Source organism: Oncorhynchus mykiss, chromosome 3 (genome assembly GCF_057628025.1).
Source record: "Oncorhynchus mykiss isolate SJ-2025 chromosome 3, ASM5762802v1, whole genome shotgun sequence".
NCBI classification, from domain to species: Eukaryota; Metazoa; Chordata; class Actinopteri; order Salmoniformes; family Salmonidae; genus Oncorhynchus; species Oncorhynchus mykiss.
Window position 1 is genome coordinate 33,158,889 of NC_143024.1, and position 24,741 is coordinate 33,183,629.

The following is a 24,741-nucleotide window of genomic DNA, read 5'->3' on the forward strand; positions in this document are numbered from 1 at the left end:
GATTTAAATTCTGGGTTTCAGAGATTACTGTCCTACTAATAAGCCCGACCAAAGAGCAGTATGCACCATCACACTTTTTGGCAATTGTATATTTTCTTTTGACATGTAACACATCACGTTGATGTATTCTTGTCTGTTCAATAATTTAAAAAAAACTAAAAACAAGGCAGACAAAAAAAAGTAATTTAAAAAAAGCCCTACCAGCCCCTCTGACCACTCTTGCGTCCCTGATTTAAGACCCACTGGGTTGCCAGATTCCTTAGAGGTCCTTATCATGGGGGTTTGCCAGATTGTACCCTCCATCTCAACTGATTAGAAGTCTCAGTGATGTCACAGGGGCGTGGCTGTGATTTTGATGATCAGCAGTTCATTTACGCGATGACACCATCGCCTCCGATGGCCTGTTAGAGACAGATAGCTGTTGGCCCTGTTTGACGGAGCTTTTTCTGAAACAACATCCAACCCGTGTGTGTGTGTGTGTGTGTGTGTGTGTGTGTGTGTGAGAGATGTGGTGTAACCAGGTATGTGGGGTTTGTCCACACCCTTGGTGCTGTATGTTTAGTGGCTCCTGGACTCCAGACCATAAGACAGAAAAGAGACAACAAGGGAGAAAACCCAGAAGAGTGAAAGAACAGCAGTCAGAAAGAAAGAGACTGAGCTCACATTTCCAGACCTTTCCTCTCTACAGCAGTTATGAGCTCTCTGTCTCTCTCACTATAACACGTGACGTCTCACGAAGTCAGCATACTCTGGGATGTGAATCAGTCCTGTGTGCTTTTGCTGTGTGTCTACAGGACCGTCTGTATTTCTACTGACCTCAGTGTTGTATAGAGCTGGCTGATCTGGCTATGGATGTTAGACAGATACATCTGGTGGCTTTAGATTAAGCCCAGTACTCTCATAATGATAGTATGTCATGTCTTTCAGACTGAAGGGAGCTGAGAACATAACACATTACAAGATCACAAGTCTGTTATTCATACACTCTTAGAAAAAAGGGTTCTTCGGCTGTCCACATAAGAGAACCCTTTTTTGGTTCAAGATTAAACCCACATTTGGTTCCTGGTTAAAATCCTTTTTTGGTTCCAGGTATAATCCTTTTTTGGTTCCAGGTATAATCCTTTTTTGGTTCCAGGTATAACCCTTTTTTGGTTCCAGGTATAACCTTTTTTGGTTCCAGGTATAACCCTTTTTTGGTTCCAGGTTAAAATAATTTTTTGGTTCCAGGTATAACCCTTTTTTGGTTCCAGGTTAAAATCCTTTTTTTGGTTCCAGGTATAACACTTTTTTTGGTTCCAGGTTAAACCCTTTTTTGGTTCCAGGGAATAACCCTTTTGGGTTCTATGTAGAGCCCTCGGTGGAAAGGGTTCCACATGTATTTAGTTTAGCTTATTAATTTGACAATGGAAAAAAAACAGCACATAAAAGTGGGCTGTCATATAACCTAATAAAATCTGGGACTTATTTCAATTGTGGTCCTCTTGAGACAAGATGGCAAGGCAAGATCGAACACAGTTAAACACAGTATGGCAGTGAAATAATAAAACAAAAACAGACAAGAAGAACATCTATCTCATCATTGCTGTTACATCATAGGGGTTATTCATATGGGCACAGAAGACATCAAACACATTTTTACTTTATTTTTAAAGCTGCCCAGGGAGAACGTTGTTTTTTTTTACCCCAAACGGGTTCTACATGGAACCAAAAGGGTTCTTCAAATGGTTCCCCTATGGGTACAGCCAAAGAACCTTTTCAGGTTCTAGATAGAACAAAAACGTTCTAAGAGTGTACCTGTACAAATATGTATTCTACTACTCTGAACAAAAATATAAACGCAACATTCAACAATTTCAAAGATTTTACTGAGTTACAGTTCATATAAGGAAATCAGTCAATTTAAATCAATTAATTAGGCCCTAATCTATGAATTTCACATGAGATGGGTGGGCCTGGGAGGGCATAGCACTGTCAGTGCTTACAGAAATAAATCAGCTGTCCGGGTGGCTGGTCTCAGATGATCCCACAGGTGAAGAAGCCAGATGCGGAGTTCCTAGGCTGACGTTGTAACGGCAGCTCAGGACTGACGGGCGGCTCCGGCAGCTCAGGACAGACGGGCGGCTCTGGCAGCTCAGGACAGATGGGCGGCTCCGGCAGCTCAGGACAGACGGGCGGCTCCGGCAGCTCAGGACAGACGGGCGGCTCCGGCAGCTCAGGACAGACGGGCGGCTCCGGCAGCTCAGGACAGACGGGCGGCTCCGGCAGCTCAGGACAGACGGGCGGCTCCGGCAGCTCAGGACAGACGGGCGGCTCCGGCAGCTCAAGACAGACGGGCGGCTCCGGCAGCTCAGGACAGACGGGCGGCTCCGGCCTGGAGAGAGAACCTGGAGGGAGGAGACGGAGAGACAGCCTGGTGTGTGGGGCTGCCACAGGACCCACCAGGCTGGGGAGTCCTACAGGAGGCCTGGTGCGTGGAGGAGGCACCGGATGGACCAGGCTGTGGGGGAGCACTGGAGCCGTGGTGCGCAGCCTTGGCACCACTCCTCCAGGCTGGATGACCACTTTAGCCCTGACCATCCAGAGTGCAGGCACAGGTTGAACCGAGCTGTGGGTGACCACTGGAGATCTGGTGTATACTGCTCGCATCTCTCCCTTAGGCTCAATGCCCACATTCGCCCGGCACGGGCGGAGCATAGGCATAGGATGCACTGCCCCCTCCCAGCGCCTCGGAGACACAGCACGCAGAGCCGGCGCAGGATAACCTGGGCCGAAACGGCGTACCGGAGACCAGACACTCTGAGCCGGCACAACACGCCCTGGCTGGATTCCCACACTCGCATGGCACTTGCGGGGGGCTGGCCTATAGCGCACCGGGCTATGAGCTCATACTGGCGACACCGTGAGCTTGACCGCTTCCTCTGGTAAGCACGAGGAGTGGGCTCAGGTCTCCAACCTGATTCTGCCACACTCCCCGGGCTGCCTCTCGTGCCTGTCGCGCTGCCGTGCTACCTTCTCATATCGCCGCCGCTCAGCTTTCGCTGCCTCCAGTTCTTCCTTGGGGCGGCGATATTCCCCAGCCTGTGCCCAGGGTTCCTTGCCATCTAAAATCTCCTCCCATGTCCATGAGTCCAGAGAACGCTGCTGATCGATACCACGCTGCTTGGTCCTTGGTTGGTGGGTAGTTCTGTAACGGCTGTTGTAGGTGGAAGAAGGTGAGGACCAAGGTGCAGCGTGGTACATGTTCATACTTTTAATAATGGAACTGAACACTGATTAACAAAACACAGAGAACAACCAAAACAGTTCTGTCTGGTGCAGACACAAAAACAGAAAGCAAACACCCACAACCAAAATGGGGAAAACAGTATGATTCTCAATCAGAGACAACGAACGACACCTGCCTCTGATTGAGAAACATACCAGGCCAAACACATAGAAATATAACCACATAGAAAAAATAACATAGACTACCCACCCCAACTCACACCCTGACCAAACTAACACAAAGACATAATAAAGGAACTAAGGTCAGAACGTGACAGACGTGGTTACAAATAGTCTGCGATTGTGAGCCCGGTTGGACGTACTGCCAAATTGGAGGTGGCTTATGGTTGAGAAATTAACATTAAATTATCTGGAAACCGCTCTGGTGGACATTCCTGCAGTCAGCATGCCAATTGCACGCTCCCTCAAAACTTGAGACATCTGTGGCATTGTGTTGTGTAAAAAAAAGCTAATTTTAGAGTGGCCTTTTATTGTCCCCTGTACAAGTTGCACCTGTGTAATGATCATGCTGTTGAATCAGCGTCTTGATATGCCACACCTGTCAGGTGGATGGATTGTCTTGGCAAAGGAGAAATGCTCACTAACAGGGATGTCAACAAATTTGTGCGCAGAATTTGAGAGAAATGCTCTTTTTGTGCGTATAGAACATCGTATGGGATCTTTTATTTCAGCTCATGAAACATGGGAACAACATTTTACATGTTGCGTTTATATTTTTATAGTTGATATTTTTTGAGTAGTTGAGTAGGAGGAAGGAGGAAGTTATGTTTGTAGATTGACACGTACCTCGCTTAAGAGCAAACGCATCTGGACAACATATATCTATCTGGGTTTTGTTGGTGTGTGTCCACTGTGTCCCATAGAGAGAAAGAGGAAGTGTGTGTGTGCTCAGCATCATTTATTGGTGTTGTGTGTGTGTGTGTCTCTCTGTGTTTAACAGTGAATGTACTTAACAGTTTTACGTTAAAAAAATAGATATTTAATAGCTCTTGGCCAAAGTCACACCTCTATTTTCCCTTCATTCCTCATTCCCCCTCTCTTTTCCCTGCTTTCTCTCTCTCCATTAGCTTAATCTCTCTCTCTTTCCCAGCTGGGCAGTTACTGCTTCGGGTGGCAGGATTGCATCAGCAAGCCGGCTTTTCTCCTCCGCTATCCCTCTCTCCCCAGCCCCCCCTCTCTCTCCATCACTCCACCCCCACTCCTCCGTTCATTTGTCAATCCCACCCCATTTTCCTCCCTTGCTCTCAATGCCCCCCCCTTCTCTGCGTATTCTCTCTCTTGCACCCCTTTCTGTTATTCTTCTCTGCCGTCCCTTCTACAGTCCCCACTCCATCTCTCTCCCTTTGCTTTTCTCTTCACCCTTTCATATATCCACTTCTTCCTCCATCTTTTCCATAATTTTCTATTCTCCCTCTCCCTCCCATCTACAGTGTCTGATAATCTCTCTCTGCTTCCTCTCTTCACCTGTCTTTATCCCCCCTTCTACCTCCCTCATTCCATCTCGCTATCTCTCTCTTCACCTCTCTTTATCCCACCCCTTCTACCTCCCTCTTTCCAGCTCTCTATCTCTCTCTTCACCTGTCTTTATCCCCCCTTCTACCTCCCTCATTCCATCTCGCTATCTCTCTCTTCACCTCTCTGTATCCCCCCTTCTACCTTCCTCTTTCCATCTCTCTCTCTCTTTTCTACTTTTATCTCCCCTATTCCAAATGTCCATTCTGAGGTAGTAGGAGTTTAAACAAACTGAGGCAGGCAGAACAGCGGATATGAAACCCATAAAGAAGCCTGCGGAGGTCCAGAGAGTATTAGCCAAGCAAATATACCCTTCCTGATTAAAGCTGTCCCCCTATCGCACCACATCCTTTCCATATCGTCTAATATCCTATCATACCAACATGTTCACTACTAACTGCTCTTCGTCTCTCTCCTCTGTCCATTCCCCATCGTCACTCTCTTTATCCCTCGCTCTCTTTGTTTTCCATTCGTCATATCGGAAACTATGCCAAGGGGGATGTCATGTAATAGATGCTTATAACTGTTTATGAGGACTCTTTCGCTAAATGACGTGCCCCTCTTTTCTGTTTTGAAAGGGAATACTGTTGCCCTCATCACGCTGTTACACATTTTCTCATTCTCTAACACACACACACACACACATTTTTTCTCTCACTCACTCTGTAATGTGAGGCGTTGTTGTCTCCCTCACAATAACTCTTCAGAGGGTTAGTGTGTGACAGTGACACTTGGTGTGTGTGTGTGTGTGTGTGTGTGTGTGTGTGTGTGCGTGTGATGTTGGGTGACTATGGTCAATCGAAGTATTGTACTGTATCCAACACCTGTGTGCTATCTCATATCATACCACCCAAGTGCTGCCAGGCATTGCACGCACGCACTCACTCACGCTTGCATGCACACACTGTGTGTGTTTGGCCATGTCGGAAGGCAATTGGTATCAGATGAGGACTCATGAAGAGAAGATGATGACCTGAGAAGATGAAGAAGGAGCTGGAGAGGATCACAGTGGAGAAGGAAGGATGCAGATAGCCCTCAACTGAACCAGAGAAGAAGAAGAAAGAGAAACAGAGAGTGATAATGCATAGTGCATGCTCAGAGAGGTGGAGACGGGGAACGTCCAGTAAAGTAGAAATTGTGTTGAAAGCAGAGCAAGAGACTGAAAACAAGTGGGAGGATGAAGAGGCAAGGTCACACAGGCACAGTCCTGTTAGAGAGAAGGAATGGTGTGATATTGCAGTTTGGAGGACAGAGTTGTACAGAGATCCATTGGCTGTGGGTGCATGGTTGGGCGTTTTCCTCTCTTGTTGCTTTCTAAATTTAGCCCTGGGTCACTCTAAGTGCCTCCTTGATTAACCCGCCCTTCTCCCCCTTCTCCCTCTTTTCCTTCTCTCCATCATAACAGTCCATCTATTCCTTTACTATTCTTCTCTTTTCCTTGTTATATTCCCAAATACATGAACCATTTCCAGTCCACATTTTGCCTTCAAGGCATCACCTCCCAACAGATGGTTCCTCTTCCATGCATTGCCCAAATGGGAGGTTTTCACGATGATGTGTTTGCCACGTCAACAGGCCAACTCACATTATGTGGCTCAAGTTGCGCAGCTTAATAATGGAGATTTCACACGATCTGAAATGTGCTGTAAATGTACAGTAAACCATAGGGGGCAACCATAGACTGTACAGGGGCACAACTCATTTAGCGAACCCCTAAACATGAAGCCTAGGTTTACTACACACCGAGCAACCTTCACCTCTAGAGGTGTGGTTCAAAAAAATATAGCCACAATCTGATTATTGGCTTTTGATTACGTCTCTTTACCCAGTGGGCGGGTTAAGTACTCAATACTCATCTGTGGTTGGTGAAAAGAATGAAAGGGGGTGTTTTGCTCTGAATGTTCGCTCCTCCTCCTGAGTGCTGAGTTCGAGTTTCCTGCATGAGAAACTGTTCAGTTGTTCGTCGAGGCGCGTACTCCGACATATGGAGAAAAGTTAACGGATTCGCACTCCATGCGCTATTATCTGACGCCGCCTGTTCCACTGGAAACATCTGTCATTTTATCAACGTTTATGAACATATTGTAATAAAGGGAAAGAGAAGGATAGGAGATCACCTTTGATTTAAATTGAGGATCATTCTCTGTTGATCCCGTCCTCGTTATGTCCCGTGTCACTGAACCGCTGCCAAAAACGCGTCAAGAGAGAATGAAAGAAATCAATTTACGGGTGAGTTTGAATCGTCATATGGCTAAATAACTGTTTAATAAAGTATCCAATAGCATAGATAATACATTTACATTTTCAATAGCAATTTGTTCAAATGTAGTAGGCCACTAGTAGCCTATATCCAATAGTTCTGTAACATGGGTTATTCTAACATGTATAATAGCCTACATGTGTTTATTATTTAAATAGATCATGATGATGTCTTTACAGTAAAATATTGCAATTACTTGAAAATCCCCCATTTACTTATCCCGGGTATACCAAGATGAGTGGGGGAAACGAGAGCGCTCCCTTGGACTCCTGCTTTGTATGGTAGCAACTGGCAATGTAATGAAACAACCGTTTAATAATGATTTAGACTACTATTAAGGCTGGTGCTTTTGTCTTCTTTGTTAATGTTTGTCCCGCACCTTGCATATCATAGAAAACCATATCGCTTGGCAAAAGGGTTGCATAGTGCGGCACAGCAGCCAAAGCTTGAGACCCCGAACATGTTGTCCGTGATAGAGGAAATCGCTTGGGGGAGGGGGGAAAACCGCAAATGTGTGTGTGTCATTGGTCTAGTCGTGGACTATACGGAATATTACGGATCAATAATATGTCGAACAGTAATTGCAATATGATGCAGTTATGCTATTAGACACATGACACGTATTCAAACATGAATATTGTTCAAATGTTTTCTGAGCGATACCGTTGCAAATGATCTACAACGTTATACGTCAAAGAGATGCCTATAGCCTATTCTTATAATCATTGGATTTGTTATAAGTCTCCCGGGCTCTGTTGTCTGTCTTCGCCATGTGATTTGGTTGCAGCAGCATGACGATAAGGATACATTGTCTCTGTTTCGCAGTAATTGTATCAAGCACTCTGAAAGTGACAAGAGTGGAATATAGCACAGTTGTGGATGTGTGTTGCCTTCATGTGCTGCAGAGTACTAGGTCACACACAGATACTGACAAAGTGGGCTAACAGGGTTATTTGACTGTCCCCGTAGGAGAACCCTTTGGAGAACCATTTTTGGTTCCAGGTAGAACCCTTCCCACAGAGGGGGACAGTCGAAAGAACCCTTTTGAATCTCGTTTTGTGTATGGTATGGCTAAAAGATCAGAACGTTGAATGTGTTTGTGTGTGCAGATCACTCCTTGTCTTGTGTGTCTTGAGTTCTACTAAACAAGTGTGGTCATGCTGTTTACTGTCCCTTCACACCTGTTTAAATCAGAAACATTTCTACAAGTTTAGCATCCGTTTAGTCCACATCATCTGTTCACTTCCCTTTCCCAGCCTTCTCTTCTGCACCACTTTGGATCCAGATCTGGAGCAGCTCTTATCTTCAACAAAGTCCCCATAGGATCATTTTAATGCATGAAATATTTTGGCTCTATTTTATAGTCTTAGAACATGGCAATAGTACATATCCCTCCTCTCTCCGCGTTAGCCTGTCTACCCCCGGAGGGTGTGTATAACCTGTTGTCTTGTGTTCCTGGTCTTTGACAGGTTATACAGGTGTAATATGCTCCTCTTGCTTTATGCCTATCATTATTGCAGCAGTTTTAATTCATCTTACTGCTTCCTGATCAGAAGGTAAAGTGTGTGTGTGTGTGTGTGTGTGTGTGTGTGTACAGCGAATGTGTGCTACTATCTCTGTGTGATGTGTACTGTGAGGTTGGTCTGTGTGTATACTATGACACTGTATCTCACTGCTTTGTGTGTGGTTGAAGTCAGAGCTCAGATGTTTACAGGTAAGTTCCTATGGAAACACAAGTGTCAATGTAGTTCTGTCTTGTGTAGCCTTTTGCTTGGTTAACCTTTAATGGGGAAGGCCACAACAGAAGGTTTTGTTAGAGCAGGATTGTGCAGAAAGTACAGCTGTTTTGAGCATAGATTGTAAGACCCAGCCAAGTAGTCAGAAGTCCAAATGTAGAAAAACATATTCTCCACTGGCAACATTACTAGCTTAAATTCCAGTGTGTGTGTCATTGTGTTCAGGGGAAATGTTGGTAGGTGATGCCCACTGAGTCAGAAAGGTTAGAGTGTGAGATTTCCGTGTGTGCATGCATACGTATTTGTTTGAATGTGAACACGTGTGTGGGGGGGGGGGGGGGGGGGGGGTGTTCTTCGCCTGACTGTGGGATTTCAGCCTTTTGGCCAAAGCTAATTTAGCATCTCGGTGTTGTGACCCCCACCCCCACTAGAACAAGCAGACCCAAACACACACATGCCAGCAGATGTGACTGGCGGAAAGGCATGAGGACTGGCATGCATAGTCACACGGAGCCACATGCCAATACAAACTCCTAGTGCCAGACAGTCACATATGAAATACCCCAGGGCTCAATGTCTACACATACACAGACAAATGCGAACACACACACTTCTGGTCTGTGTGTATGTGTGAGAGAAAGAGCTTTGGCATTGGCATACATTCAGATCAGCCAGAAATCCCATGTTTCATGCATTTCACAACCCAACCCTTTCTTTTCTCTTGGGGGTTTCATTGCTGTTCATTGGACCCTATGCACCCCAGCAAAGTTGCACATCATTGGGTAGAATGTGGGGCAGGACAGAGAAGGGATTGTGACATATACAGCCCTGGGGGAAGATGAGAGATGGGGTCTGAGTGAAAGAGATGGAATGAGAGGGAGAATCGGAGAGGTTGGGAAGGGATAGCGGACGATAGAGAAAGATATTGTGCGTGTGTGAGAAAGAGGGAGGAAGCTCTCTTGTCAGTTGTCACAGGGTCTCCATTGTACCAGTTGGGGAATGGCTCTGACTGGTGGGCTTTAGCCACATCATCTCTCCCTCATTGCTGTGCCAATAACTCACTTCACACTGTTATTGCCAAATCGTATATCAGAGTTTTAAATCTACCTGGAAGACTAATATTATGAGATGTGTAGTTGGCTGAAAGTGTCTGGGTGAGTCAGAAAGACAGGAGGTGAGTCAGTCCTTACCTTTTTGGTAATCACATTTTGAGGGCGAGTGTTTAATTTGTGTGGGTTGCTCAATGGGTAGGCAGGCATTGGGCACTTGTGTTGTCGTATATCTGTTTGAGACAGGCGAGGAGTGTCTGTTTGATCAGCCTGTTGTAGTCTCATTATGTGCTCCAGTGGTCGGTGCCTCCAGGAACAATAGCCGGGAGTCTAAATGGAATACCTACACTCACTCTCGCCCACAGAAATGCGTGCACGCACACACTCTAGTTGTCAGACTGACACACCGCGCTCTGTCCTTAAACCCAAGGCCATAAGCTCCCTAATCTTAACGAAGCCTTTGATCATGTGACCTCAGAAACCTGCAATCTAACCCCCACTCTTCACTTCCCCCGGTATACCAATATGACTTATGACCTGTAGCCTTTCCTTCTTCAGATCTGCAGCCCAATGAAGGGAGACAGACCGACACCATTGAATTACAATGGATAGAACATACCTTTTTTTTAGGGGTTGATGCAAAAACAATTGTTACAGCAAATCAAGTCTGACATTTGTTAAGTAGAACACATTAACTTTAGAAGCCTTTTTAAACCTTGAATACATGACAACTTTGCATTTCCTGTTGTGCAGAACAATTCTCAGCAACAAAATAATGATCAAATTAAGATCCTACATCTGTGTGTGACATGCTGAAAGACCACAATACAAGCAGGGAAACAAGTGAGCGGATGTCATTATTTACTCTTTAAACCAAAAAAAGATATTTTTAAAATGATGTTCTACCTAGTCAAAGTGGCATGTAGCCTTCCAAATTGTTATTTATTTAGGTTAAATGGTGACCTGTTGGTTCCATTCATGGTATTTTATATGGGCCCAGTACTAGATCAGCTTCCATTTCAGACAGTGCCGTAGAGGGGCCATTCTTCAGACTCATAAAGTGGGCATGCATCATATGTCTGCAGGCCCAGGAGTAAGGAGTGCCCAGTTAATGGGCCTGAACTGCTCAGTCATGTGACAAAATGGAGAGGGAAGGTTAAGGGCAGAGGAAGAGAGAAGAGAATGAAAGAGAAAATGGGAAATCAACATCTCGGGCCACGTTCCCTTGCTCCCTAGTGAGAGTGAGAAGTGGTGTTAAAATCATTGAGAGGAAAGAGATGGAGAGCTGGTCCAAGGCTTACTGGATAATGGTTACGGTTCGGATTGGGCAAAGGTGTGTTTGGGATGATAGACTGTAGGCTTGTTGGCCAAGGGAGGTCTGGGTAGAAAGCAGCAGCTGAAGGTTATTGATTGGTTATCTGATTTACTAGTTCAAATCCTATAACCTGAATTACCTCATAAAGAAGACAATTGGCCTGTATCAATGAACAAGGCCTTTCTTTGTGTTTGGTGGGGAACATGCTTGGTTTCAACTCTTCCAGCTTTTACAGACCAATGAGGGTCAGGTAAATGTAGCATGTTTTTTTTCACTTGATTTGTGCGAATAGAGTGATATAATAACTGGTGTGCTTTCAGAGCTCTAGGGACAGCAAGGATCCGGTTACAGGCTAGTGTGTGACTAATGCTGACAAAGCACCTCACATGTCCCCTCTGCCCCCCCCCCCCCCCCCTCTCGCTCTCTCACCCTCTCTTGCTCTCTCCCTCCATACAGCACCTCCCTCTCTGCCCACCTCACCAACACACACATCTCCACAATGGCTTTCTCAAAGGTTGTAATATGAGAGGAATGAGAAGTACATTAGAAAAAGGAACGGAGAGAGGTGATGTGGCAGAGGGAATTAGAGAGTGGGTGGTTTGGTTATAGTTGGGGTGGGTAGGGGGTCGGGGGGGTGGGGTGAAAAGCCAGACAAACAGACCATACACTATACAACATGCATGCACGCACACAAACACTTGTGTTCATGGGTTGCTACTACACACACACACTTTAACACCCAACAGAGACATAATCACAAACACATGGACACACCATCTCACCTTCTGTCGACAGATCACACACTGTCATTGTGGTCACCAGTGTGTGACTGCACCTGTGTCAACAGTGTTGCTTTAGGGGGCTGTGAAAACGTTCTTCCAGTCAGTCTGGTAACGGACCATGGGTTCACCTCACAGCTGTTGACTAGACTGGCAGGGGAATGGACCGATCACATGTGGAGGGAGGAGAGAAAGTGAGGGAGCAGGAGAGAAGGAGGATTAGAGATTGAGGAAGAGGAGAGCGACAGGTTTGGCTGGCTACTCAGCCACATAGCTCCAGCCAAACGCCATGCTCGTTTCTTCTCGGCGGTCATAGAGCAGGGGAAGACTTCAGTTGTCAGGCTAGCGAGTAGTTACAAAAGAGCGGGAGGAAAGAAAACATTTAGGAGAAATAAGGATAGGTGGAGGGGTGCTTAGTAGTCTGTAGGTAAAGGACTTTGTGTAGGGGGTTTGAGTGTTGCAATAGCTAGCATTTTATTACAGGTGTTTTCTTTGGAGTCTTAGCATTGCCTTTGTGAAACCCCCACTAGAGGTGACTGAGTGGGGGTCAGGCGTGGAACCCAAACTAACTAAAGCCAGAGTCACAGGACGTGAACTCATCAGAGAGCTTCTTAAAACAAACAACACCCTGTGTGAACCTGATGACCAGTCAATAGCCCCAGTGCCCCCCTCACACTCCCCCTGAGTGGCTGCTACTGGGTTGAGTCTGCTACAGTAATTACCCAGCAGACTGAAATACTGTAGCTTCATCACATTATCCTGGCTTTCATAAGCACTGATCTGAATAGAAGGATTACTAGTGAAAACCTATCTAGTCGTACTTATCAGTGGGAAATACACAGAAGGAGACTATAAATTAGGGCTAGAGTCAAATATTGATATAATGTTGTCCAAAATGTATATTGCAATATGCAACTGCATAGATTTTTTTCCCCTGATCACTAATATAAATTAATATTAGCATAAAGCATGTGATGACTCTCTCTGACCATGCTGAAATGACTGTCTGGGCATAGATGGTTATCACAGCTGGAGCTGAAAGGACCTGGCCTACCATCTGAGCTCGGTCTCCTCTCTCCTCCGTTCTCATCACAGACGGACAAAAAGGCACTCTTCTTTCAGGGATCATCATTTTGAATTGAAGCGGTGCACTGAACTGGAATATTGTTCAGTGAAAACAGCAGTAACCCTAAATACCCAGATTCCTCTGTTTAGTAGGCTAACAAAGACCAAGAGCATTCCATTTTATGTTTTGTCCTGGGGTCACCGACAACGACGAGACAGCCTATAGGGAGGAGGTCATAGACCTGGCCGTGTGGTGCCAGGACAACAATCTCTCCCTTAATGTGATCAAGACAAAGGAGATGATTTTGGACAACAGGAAAAAGAGAACCGAGCACGCCCCTCATCGATGGGGCTGCAGTGGAGCAGGTTGAGAGCTTCAAGTTCCTTGTTGTCCACATCACCAACAAACTATCATTGTCCAAGCACACCAAGAAAGTCGTGAAGAGGGCATGACAAAACCTATTCCCCCTTAGGAGACTGGAAAGATTTGTCATGGGTCCTCAGATCCTCAAAATGTTCTACAGCTGCACCAAGCTTCCTGCTATCCAGGACCTCTATACCAGGCGGTGTCAGAGGAAAGGCCTAAAAGTGGTCAGACTCCAGCGGCTCTGCTTACCGCACGGCAAGCGGTACCGGAGCGCCAAGTCTAGGTCCAAGAGGCTTCTAAACAGCTTCTACCCACAAGCCATAAGACTCCTGAACAGCTAATCAAATGGCTACCCAGACTATTTGCATCCCCCCCACTTTTACACCTCTGCTACTCTCTGTTGTTATCATCTATGCATAGTCACTTTAATAACTCTACCTACATGTACATATTACCATAATACCTAACCGGTGCCCACACACATGGACTCTGTACCGGTACCCCCCTGTATACAGTCTCACTATTGTTATTTTACTGTTGCTCTTTAATTACTTGTTACTTTTATTTCTTATCCATATTTTTTAAAACTGCATTGTTGGTTAGGGGCTCGTAAGTAAGCATTTCACTCTAAGGTCTACACCTCTATACCGTGCATGTGACTAATCAAATTTGATTTGATTTAGTTGATAGTTAGCAACATTTTTTAAGGATTAAATATGTTTATTGATTATGAAAAACAGATTTCCCCAGATTAAGATGCTTCTGTTATTTTATGTTGTAGTGGTAGAAATAAGACCTAGGGGAAATAGTTGTAACCATAAAACACTGGTATGTGGACTCCTACTGGGCAACAACTCTCTCTCTCCACTGTTTCCTTTTGTAAGGAATTGTTCCATAAGTCAGTTTGTGTGTGTGTGTATAATATGTGTGTGTACAGATGTAGCATCTTAATTTGAGCCAGTTTGGTACAGCAGGAAAATAATCCTACAACAATAGGAAATGTGAGTTATTATGTAGATATAATGAATGGACATTTTTGTAGGGGTTGATATGTTTTTCGCAACAGGGAAAATCAGGTCTGACATTTCTTAGTGGAAATTACAAACTTCAGAAGCCTTTTAAGCCTCAAATACATTTAAAGTTTTAAATGTTTAGCATTGCAGGAAAGTTCTCCTGCAACAGGGTGATCAAATTATGATCCTACACGTGTGTGTGTGTGTGGGGGGGTGTAGCTGTACTTGTTATTAATTAATGTGCCCTTGGGACAGTCAGGTACTAACTAGGGGGCAGACATTTGTTTTCCCACATAACTGTGTGGGCTCGCCTCACATCATCAAGGTCATAGTGTACTAAGCCTCATGATGGATGCCATCTGTCTCTAATACAGATGTAGGATCTTTATTTGATCACTCTTTTGTTGCTGCAAATTTTAAATGCAAACTTGTAGGTTATTCAAGGTTTAAAAGGCTTGATTTGCCCTACAAAATATTTCCATTAATTATCATCCACATTTCCTGTTCATGCAAGGTTATTTTCCTGGTGTAGCAAACTGGCTCAAATTAAGATCCTACGTCTGTAGTCTCCTCACCTACAGGAACATGCAAAGGATGGACACGTTCACACTATTATAATGACCACCTTCCCCTGCTACCACACACATACAGCACAAAGATACTATATCCATGCCTCCCTTTTGCTGCCACACAAACACACACACACACATATGCATGCACATACTGAATATACACACTAAGATGAGAACTATGGATCCACACACTCAATGTATTTTTCCAATACATTTAGTAACCCTTAGGATAGAGTTCTAAACACGTCCAGTAGTTCTCTTCCCCAGTGTCTCCAGTTTCTCCATCTCTCTTTGTGTTCTTTGTCTGCTCTCTATTTCTTTGTTCCTCCATCAATACACGCTGAAATCCAGTTACCTGCTAGGCTCTCTCGCTGTGTCAGGTATTCTCTTCTCCTCTTTTGTTTCCTCGCCACATCACTTTCTCTATCTCTCTACCTCTCTCTGGGGCTCTCTCTCTTCCCCCTGTATCGGTTTCTCCATCTGTCTGCATTTTCTTTTCCCTCCCCCCTCCCCCTTCATCCCAGGCCCATTTATTTCTCACTTAGGTCTCTCTTTTTCTCCTTCACTCGTTTCAGCCTCCTGCTCTCGTGGGTCTTCCCCTCCAAGCCTCTCCCTATTTCCTAGGTATCCCTGTTTCATTCTCTCTCTCCCTCGTACTCACTCTCTCTGTTAGATGTCCTAAGAGGAGATGGAGGAGGACTTTTTGTCTAGACAGTGAATACCTTTAACTTCACTCCTTTTCTGGGGTTTAGGCAGAGACTCTCCATGTTGCTATTGACGATCTGATCAAGCTGTGACACTTCATAGTGTAGCTATTCCATCACTCTTTTTACTGTCACTCATACGTGCTATGGTGACTGGTGACCGTGCTTGTTCACAAAGGTCGTTCTGAGGATATTTAATTAATCATTAGATATCATTTTTTTTCACTCTAAGCTGTTGATATCATCTGAAATGAGAGAGACAACAGACAAGCGCATTGTTTATGGCCCATTAACCAGGGCTCGTCTCTCTCAGCCTCTCTCTCTCTGCTACAGCGGACAGTAGCAAGCACACTCTCTCCCATAATAAGACCCCCCCCCCCCTCCTCCTCTCCTAGAACAGAGGGACTGCCATTAAGCCTCTGCTCTTCACGCACGACACAGGGTTAACTTGAAGGAGATCCTGGGCTTCCGCAGACCGATTGTGTCGCAAGCAAAGGCAAAAGGGCTTTGTTCTCCCAGTGTATGTCCACATACTGACTACCACTAACTCTGTTATGGCATGCCAAGGGGACTTTCCTGTGATGTCGCAAGGACAGCCCTTCCTGCCCGACACACCTTGGTTTAGTTTGATGAACTCAAATGGAGGCCGACTGCACAATGGTTTTTGATTGTTTACACATGTCATTTGAGGAACATAATCTCATTGGGGACCACTGGCCCCCATATGTCCCCGTAAATTTCAAACTATATCAATAGTGTCACGTTTACATTTGTTTTCAGATTCAACTTCAGTTTCTGTATGCAGGTCATTCTAGTGTGGTATTCTGGGAATCCTTTGTGCACAAATGACTTTCTGTCTCATCATTAGTTAGTGATGTCATTCTGAGGTTAGTTGACCACTTATTCACGCCTCAGATTAGACTGCGCTGATCTCGCTTCAGTGAGCTGGCGTCACACGGTTTAACCCTTCTCTCCATCAGGTTGTATGCTCTCTCTACACCCTGGGTTGAAAGTGTGTCGGCAAAACGAATACATGACACATAAACAGAGGAGAGGATACAGCCGAAGCTATTCAGTCAACCGGAACAAGGATCAGCCAAGCTTGTTATTGTCTGGCTGTAATAACTTATGACTACACTCTGTGGATAATGAGTTACTTAAGGGAGAGCAATAGTGGGCCTACACATCAAAACAAAGCAATATCATTTATTTTAGCATTGAATCAGTGTTATGAGCAACTTGATGTGCAATACACGATGAATGCATTTACAGTCTTAATGCATTTTTAAACATTGTTTTATTGAACTCTTTATTTGTTATAAGTTAATAAACATTTATGTTTACAGCATCCATGCTGTAGTTACCAGTCATATAGTTAGTAGAAGGCCTATAGTCCTAGTTTACAGCATCCATGCTGTAGTTACCAGTCATATAGTTAGTAGAAGGCCTATAGTCCTAGTTTACAGCATCCATGCTGTAGTTACCAGTCATATAGTTAGTAGAAGGCCTATGGTCCTAGTTTACAGCATCCATGCTGTAGTTACCAGTCATATAGTTAGTAGAAGGCCTATGGTCCTAGTTTACAGCATCCATGCTGTAGTTACCAGTCATATAGTTAGTAGAGGGCCTATGGTCCTAGTTTACAGCATCCATGCTGTAGTTACCAGTCATATAGTTAGTAGAAGGCCTATAGTCCTAGTTTACAGCATCCATGCTGTAGTTACCAGTCATATAGTTAGTAGAGGGCCTATGGTCCTAGTTTACAGCATCCATGCTGTAGTTACCAGTCATATAGTTAGTAGAAGGCCTATAGTCCTAGTTTACAGCGTCCATGCTGTAGTTACCAGTCATATAGTTAGTAGAAGGCCTATAGTCCTAGTTTACAGCATCCATGCTGTAGTTACCAGTCATATAGTTAGTAGAAGGCCTATAGTCCTAGTTTACAGCATCCATGCTGTAGTTACCAGTCATATAGTTAGTAGAAGGCCTATAGTCCTAGTTTACAGCATCCATGCTGTAGTTACCAGTCATATAGTTAGTAGAAGGCCTATAGTCCTAGTTTACAGCATCCATGCTGTAGTTACCAGTCATATAGTTAGTAGAAGGCCTATAGTCCTAGTTTACAGCATCCATGCTGTAGTTACCAGTCATATAGTTAGTAGAAGGCCTATAGTCCTAGTTTACAGCATCCATGCTGTAGTTACCAGTCAAAGAGTTAGTAGAAGGCCTATGGTCCTAGTTGATTAGAACTTCCCACTGGGCACAGACGTCATTTCAATGTCTTGTTTTGATTTACGTTTGGTTGAGTTGTCAACTAACTTGAATTCAACGTGAAATCAACCAAAAATGTAACCATGTCATTGGATTTAGGTTAAAAGTTGGTTGGAAAAAGCCGAAATTCTGTTACGCTGATGACTTTTTACAAATCCAATCAGTTTCCCACGTTGATTAGACGTCATTACATTGAATCTTAGTGTTAAAATGACATGGAAGCAATGTTGATTCAACCATTTCTTTGCCCAGTGGATTGTCACTGTTCTTTACTTTACCTACATTCACTACATATCCAGTTATATGATAGAAAAAATGCCTAAAATGTCTGCTAAGTCAGTCAGACTGAACAAAATGGTTTAACAAGCTCTCCTCTGGCTCCACTGCCTTATCCATGAAACAGGAAGTCAGTATAATGAACTTCCGGTGTGTGATGTCAACACTGAAGCACTAGCATGGACATTTTGGCAGAACTGATTACTGAGACAAAAACTGCTTTTTACAAAAATGTCTGGACTGTGTATACAAACCCATTTCCAAACTATGTTTTTCAGGCACATTGTGAGTTTTGTTTCTCCCTTTCCTGTTTAGTTTTGTTGTGTCTGAGTCTCTGAGGCTGTTTGGTTCCAGGAAGGGGAGTGAATGACATGTCTTCATAGAAGCTTATAATAGAGGGACCAAAAGTGAGCACATTCACATTCTCAGGCATCTGCACATGTGTTCAGTCCCCTGAAAACAACAGATGCCAGTATCGCAGTCTGAAAGGGAACAGAGACTTCCTGAGTCTTGTCGCTTCCAGATAGCACCCTTCATAGAAATAGAAAGGGAAGAATCTATATGGCTCTCTGTCCATCTCATCTGAAACTCCTCTGACCTCATCTGTCATGGCAGCCCAGTAAAGTGCATGCTAGACTTTGTAGAAGTGGCATGATAAATATGAAGTGTTATTGTTGCTGCAGGAAAACTGGTTGACACTTGGAAACTGACTCATCAGAAATGGACGTGTGGCATAAAAACATTTTGACAATTGCTTTAAATAGTAATGTTCATTCTATTTATTATATACTGAACAAAAATCTAAACGCAATATGTAAAGTGTTGGTCCCGTGTTTCATGAGCTGAAATGAACTATCCCTGAAATATTCCATACGCACAAAAAGCTTTTTTTGGGGGGAAAACTAATTCTGATTGGCTGGGCCTGGCTCCCCAGTGGGTGGGCCTTTCTCCCAAGTCCAATGGCTGCACCCTTGCCCATGTGTTATAGTGGGGGTGCTGAGGAGTATTTCTGTCTGTAATAAAGCCCTTTTGTGGGGAAAAACTCATTCTGATTGGCTGAGCCTGGCTCTCCAGTGGGTGGGCCTATGCCCTCCAAGGCCCACCCATGGCTGTGCCCCTGCCCAGTCATGTGAAATCCATAAACTGGGGCCTAGTGAATTGTTGCAATTGACTGATTTCCTTCTATGAACTGTAACCCAGTAAAATCTTTGAAATTGTTGCATGTTGCATTTTTATATTTTTGCTCAGTATATGTCTTTGCATACACACAGAACTCCATGTTAACTGCCTAGCACTGTGTATCTGTATCTATTTGGCTAGATTCTTGGTCATGCCAACCTCTTGGTTAACCATTAGCATCAATAAAGCCAGATCCCAGCAGCATACCCAAGCTTCATTGCTTACAGTAAACCAATTAGTTAACTTCCTTCCATCTAAAAAAAACCGTAATACATGCCACCTTATATAGACATCGGTGCAAGTCTAATATGAATTTACCAAACAAAGGATTAGCCATGCTACTGGCTGGCTGGCTGAATTTGGCCAAAGGTGCTCTTCGACCACTGAGAGACAAAGTCTACGATAGACTCCCCCATCCAAAATAACAAGGAACGTTGCCCTCATCATACATTTTTCTGATCACTCCCCTATAGCAGGTTTATTGACCTGCTGGTTGTTTGTGTTGTTCACCACATCAGCATGTTAACAGCTCTTTTATCTCTGTGTCTTATCTGTCTGGGGTCAGAGTTCAGACTGGGATACTGTTAAATGGCATAGTGGTGGTTAAGGTAGAGGCTTGTGACCTGAGGGGATACTGGTTCATAATCCCCAGGTGAGATTTGTATACTGCTTTTATGGCCTTGTGCAGGATACTCATTCTCTGTAGACACACCTGACGCACGTGTGTAAAGTATCTAATTTTAGATTGAAACATGGATGTAAAAATACAGGTATTATGATGTAATCTTGGTTCAACATCCTGTTTGGTGGTGATAGCCTTTTTTTCAGTGTACGAAGTTCAAAGGAGATATTTCTCCCAGTGCGTGTTTTCTGTAATACAATCAAACATTCCATAGTACATGTTTGATTGAATCCCTAGCCCTTCATCTGATCATCACTGAGAAGTTGATCCTATGACACTTGTACAGCCAAATAGGGTGTTATCTCAGGGTCTTGTGGTTGGGGGTGAGATCTTACGGTGGTAGGGTCATGGACCCTAGAGGCCTCCTTAGGCTGATTAACTCAACACACTGTGATGTGGTCTCCTCTCAGACTGGCCAGGAGCACGGGAGAGGCAGTTTAATAAACAAGTCGACTACAGATTTTTACCAGTAGCTCTCCTCTGGCGTCCAGACAGTCTGAGGGTCAGCCAAGGACAGATATCTGATACAGGGGAATCCTATGAGAGAGGAGGAGGGGAGGGGGACTATACACTGTACATTGAGTGTACAAAACATTAAGAACACCTGCTCTTTCTATGACACAGACTGACCAGGTGAAAGCTGTGACCCCTTATTGATGTCACATTGATGTCAAATCCACTTGAATCCATGTAGATGAAGGGAGGAAAGCGGTTAGAATAAGTATTTTTAAGCCTTGAAACAATTGAGACATGGATTGTGTGTGTGTGCCATTCAGAGGGTGAATGGGCAAGACAAAATATTTAAGTGCCTGGCGCACCAGTTTGAGCGTGTCAAGAACTGCAATGCTACTAGGTTTTTCATGCTTAACAATTTCCTGTGTGTATCAAGAATGGTCCACCACCCAAAGGACATCCAGTCAACTTGACACAACTGTGGGAAGCATTGGAGTCAACATGGCCCAGCATCCCTGTGGAATGCTTTCGACACATTGAGTTCATGTCCCGACTTGAGGCAGTTGTGAAGGCAAAAGGGGGATCAACTCAATATTAGGAAGGTGCTCCTAATGTATTGTACACTCAGTGTATATCCTTTTTCAGAAATGTTGGTAAATTAGTTTTTATTGTTGTAAAGAAATTATGGAAGAGATTGGAGTGATGTTCTTCAGTCTGTGTTCATGGTATGGTGTTGTTCAATGATAGACATGTATTTGTTTAAAATCTATCACTTGGTGGTTTCATTTCAGAAAAACAAATAATGCTACTTTTTTTGGGGCAGATTGCTACATATCCACCTCACTCTCAGAGAAATAAGTGCCACTGCTAGGTTAAAAGAACTGTACAAAGTATGCATTTGTGGCATCAATATAAAATGAATGAATGCATTTCCCCCCCAATACAGTTACAGTGGCAAGAAAAAGTAGGTGAACCCTTTGGAATTATCTGGATTTCTACATAAATCTTCATCTAAATCACAGCAGACAAACACAGTCTGCTTAAACTAATAACACACAAATTATTGCATCATTTAAACATTCACAGTGTAGGTTGGAAAAAGAATGTGAACCCCTAGGCTAATGACTTCTCCAAAAGCTTATTGGAGTCAGGAGTCAGCTAACATGGAGTCCAATCAATGAGACGAGATTGAAGATGTTGGTTAAAGCTGCCCTGCCCTTTAAAAAACACTCACAACATTTGAGTTTGCTATTCACAAGAAGCATTGCCTGATGTGAACCATGCCTCGAATAAAAGAGATCTCAGAAGACCCAAGATGAAGAATTGTTGACTTGCATTAAGCTGGAAAGGGTTACAAAAGTATCTCTAAAAGTGTTAATGTTCATCAGTAAGACATCGTCTATAAATGGAGAAAGTTCAGCACTGTTGCTACTCTCCCTAGGAGCGGCCATCCTGCAAAGATGACTGCAAGAGCACAGCGCAGAATGCTCAATGAGGTTAAGAAGAATCCTAGAGTGTCAGCTAAAGACTTACAGAATTCTCTGAACAATACTAACATCTCTGTTGACGAGTCTACGATACGTAAAACACTAAAGAAGAATGGTGTTCATGGGAGGACACCACAGAAGAAGCCACTGCTGTTCAATAAAACCATTGCTGCACATCTGAAGTTCGCAAAAATAGCATGTTCCACAGTGCCACTGGCAAAATATTCTGTGGACAGATAAAACTTAAGTTGAGTTGTTTGGAAGGAACACACAACACTATGTGTGGAGAGAAAAAGGCACAGCACACCAACATCATAACCTCATCCCAACTGTAAAGTATGGTGGAGGGAGCATCATGGCTTGGGGCTGCTTTGCTGCCTCAGGGCCTGGACAGCTTGCTATCATCGAAGGTAAAGGGAATTCCCAAGTTTATCAAGACATTTTGCAGGAGAATATAAGGCTATCTGTCCGCCAATTGAAGCTCAACAGAAGTTGGGTGATGCAACAGGACAGTGACCCAAAACACAGAAGTAAATCAACAACATAATGGCTTCATCAAAATAAAATATGCCTTCTGGAGTGGCCCAGTCAGAGTCCTGACCTCAACCCGATTGAGATGCTATGGCATGACCTTAAGAGAGCGGTTCACACCAGATGTCCCAAGAATATTGTTGAACTGAAACAGTTTTGTAAATAGGAATGGTCCAAAATTCCTCCTGACCGTTGTGCAGGTCTGATCCACAACTACAGAAAACTTTTGGTTGAGGTTATTGCTGCCAAAGGAGGGTCAACCAGTTATTAAATCCAAGGGTTCACATACATGCTTACACGGTGTGTTGAAATCAGACATGAAAACAAATAATTGTTTGTGTGTTATTAGTTTAAGTAGACTGTTTGTCTATTGTTGTGACTTAGATGAAGATCCGATCAAATTTGATGACCATTTATGCAGAAGTTAAGGTAATTCCAAAGGGTTCACATACTTTTTCTTGCCACTGTATATGAGATCTGTCTGTAGAACATTCACCATTGACATTTTATTCATTTAGCAGGTGCTCTTAAGTGCATTCATTTATTTAAATGTTTTTATTTAACCTTTATTTAACTAGGCAAGTCACTTTGCTATTTTAAGATAGCTAGGTGAGACAACCACGTATCACAGTCAAATATACAGGATATGAACATTCCATTCCAGCTAAACACATTTTCATATAATTCTAAAATCTATGAATGAAAAATCTGAGAACAGTAATATTTTACACACACATGACGGTACCCAGAAGCAATCTTTTCTGATGAAAACATTTGTGGATATAGCATCGTGGAAATGAACTCTTAATTTCTTCATAGTACACACTTTCCCAGTCTTACTTCCTAGCCTTTTCCTTGTGATATGTCTATTGTCATGCAATAAAGACATTTTAATTAAGTAGAGGGAGAGAGAGACCAAATAGAGAAAGAGCAAGAAGGCTTTGTCCTCTGCTCATCCTCCCAACAGTGTAAATTCCTCCGTGGAGTAAGGTTCGATATCTGGAAGGCTTGGGCAGAGGTTAAGTCTGTTGCCTAATCCGCCCCTTAATAGTATCTTCTAATCCCTGGTCTATGACCGCAGCTTCTCTCTTCCTCCCCACTGCCCCACCCTCTTTTCATTAAAAAGTCATTACGCCCATTTGGTAACAATTTACCAGCAGCGCCGCTCTTCAAAAACTGCAATGTGGCATTCTTTCACTCAATTAAATGCTCTTAGCAATCTCACTCACTCTTCTCTCTCTCGCTCGCTCTTCCTATCGCTCACTATCTATCTTTCTCGTCTTTCACACCATCCCCTATCCGCCCTGAGTCAGAGGATTCTAATCCAGTCTGTTAATCCACTATAGAGGAGTGTGATAAGGAGGGTAGGATAGAGAGAGACAAGAAGAGAGGAGTCGAGAGAGGGAGAGGGAGCGAGTGTGTGAGAGCGATGGATAGGGGGAGGGGGGAAATTCAGTCAGTGTGCCAGATATCTAGCGTAAGAGTCAGTTCTATAGAAAAAGGTCTTAATAAGGTGGTCTTGACTGATGGAGCTGACTGTGCATTAATAATAGTGAGGGAGGCAGTTTGGTAACAGTCGACTAACCTACCTCTGCTCTGCGGGCGACAGAGTGGATTAGAGAATGCTGCCGCAGTGCTCATCCTACCGCCATTAAAGCCAGCCCGCCTCAGACATACTGTACAGGAGTTGCTAGGCGATGGACGCTACATGGATGCAGTTAAACTCTATGGATTAATTCTTCCCGAGAAGCTTAGAAAGATTTACCAAGCATTGGCTTGGTGCCCAGTGCCAAATTGTGCACCTGTTTTCATCCTCTTCAAACCGGAGTGAATGTAAATGCGGTTTACTTACTGTCCATACTGTGTGTGTTTAGACATGAGGGTCTGAAAGTGGACCCGGTGTCCTGGACCTAAGCTGTCTCCCTGCCCGTCTCACCTCATTCCACTGTCATTACAGCATCACAACTGTAGCTAGTCATCACACCAGCATGTTGCATGTGTCAGTGTGTCCTATATGTCCTTACACTTGAGTCTCTTTCCGCCACTTTCACCTCAGATCAAAATCTTGGCGGGTCGCCTTTTTAATTAGCTAATGTAAATGGATGGGTTTGAACTCCCCTCCCTTCTTCTTTCACGCCATCCATCCCTCCATACCTCTCTGCTTTCTTTCCTTTGGGTGTGTTTTACATACCCCTGAGATGGTGC

At 44.0% G+C, this 24,741-nt stretch overlaps 1 protein-coding gene and 1 pseudogene across 6 annotated transcripts in view; one reads left to right on the top strand and one right to left on the bottom strand.

Annotated features, from left to right (window-relative positions):
* Positions 1-24,741, top strand: part of arhgef2 (rho/rac guanine nucleotide exchange factor (GEF) 2) — a 54,961-nt gene that overhangs the window by 14,767 nt on the left and 15,453 nt on the right. The window contains exon 1 of one of the 5 annotated variants that reach the window (XM_021593372.3): positions 6,713-7,026. The exons of the other annotated variants lie outside the window; for them this stretch is intronic. Within the exon in view, the coding sequence (XP_021449047.3) occupies positions 6,961-7,026 (66 nt within the window). The 5' untranslated portion in view covers positions 6,713-6,960. Of the gene's footprint in view, positions 1-6,712; positions 7,027-24,741 lie in introns of those variants that run through there. 5 annotated transcript variants of the gene reach the window in all.
* LOC149984508 (uncharacterized) lies at positions 427-3,240 on the bottom strand (annotated as a pseudogene). Its single transcript, XR_016494893.1, has one exon. The product of XR_016494893.1 is annotated as an uncharacterized LOC149984508 (transcript).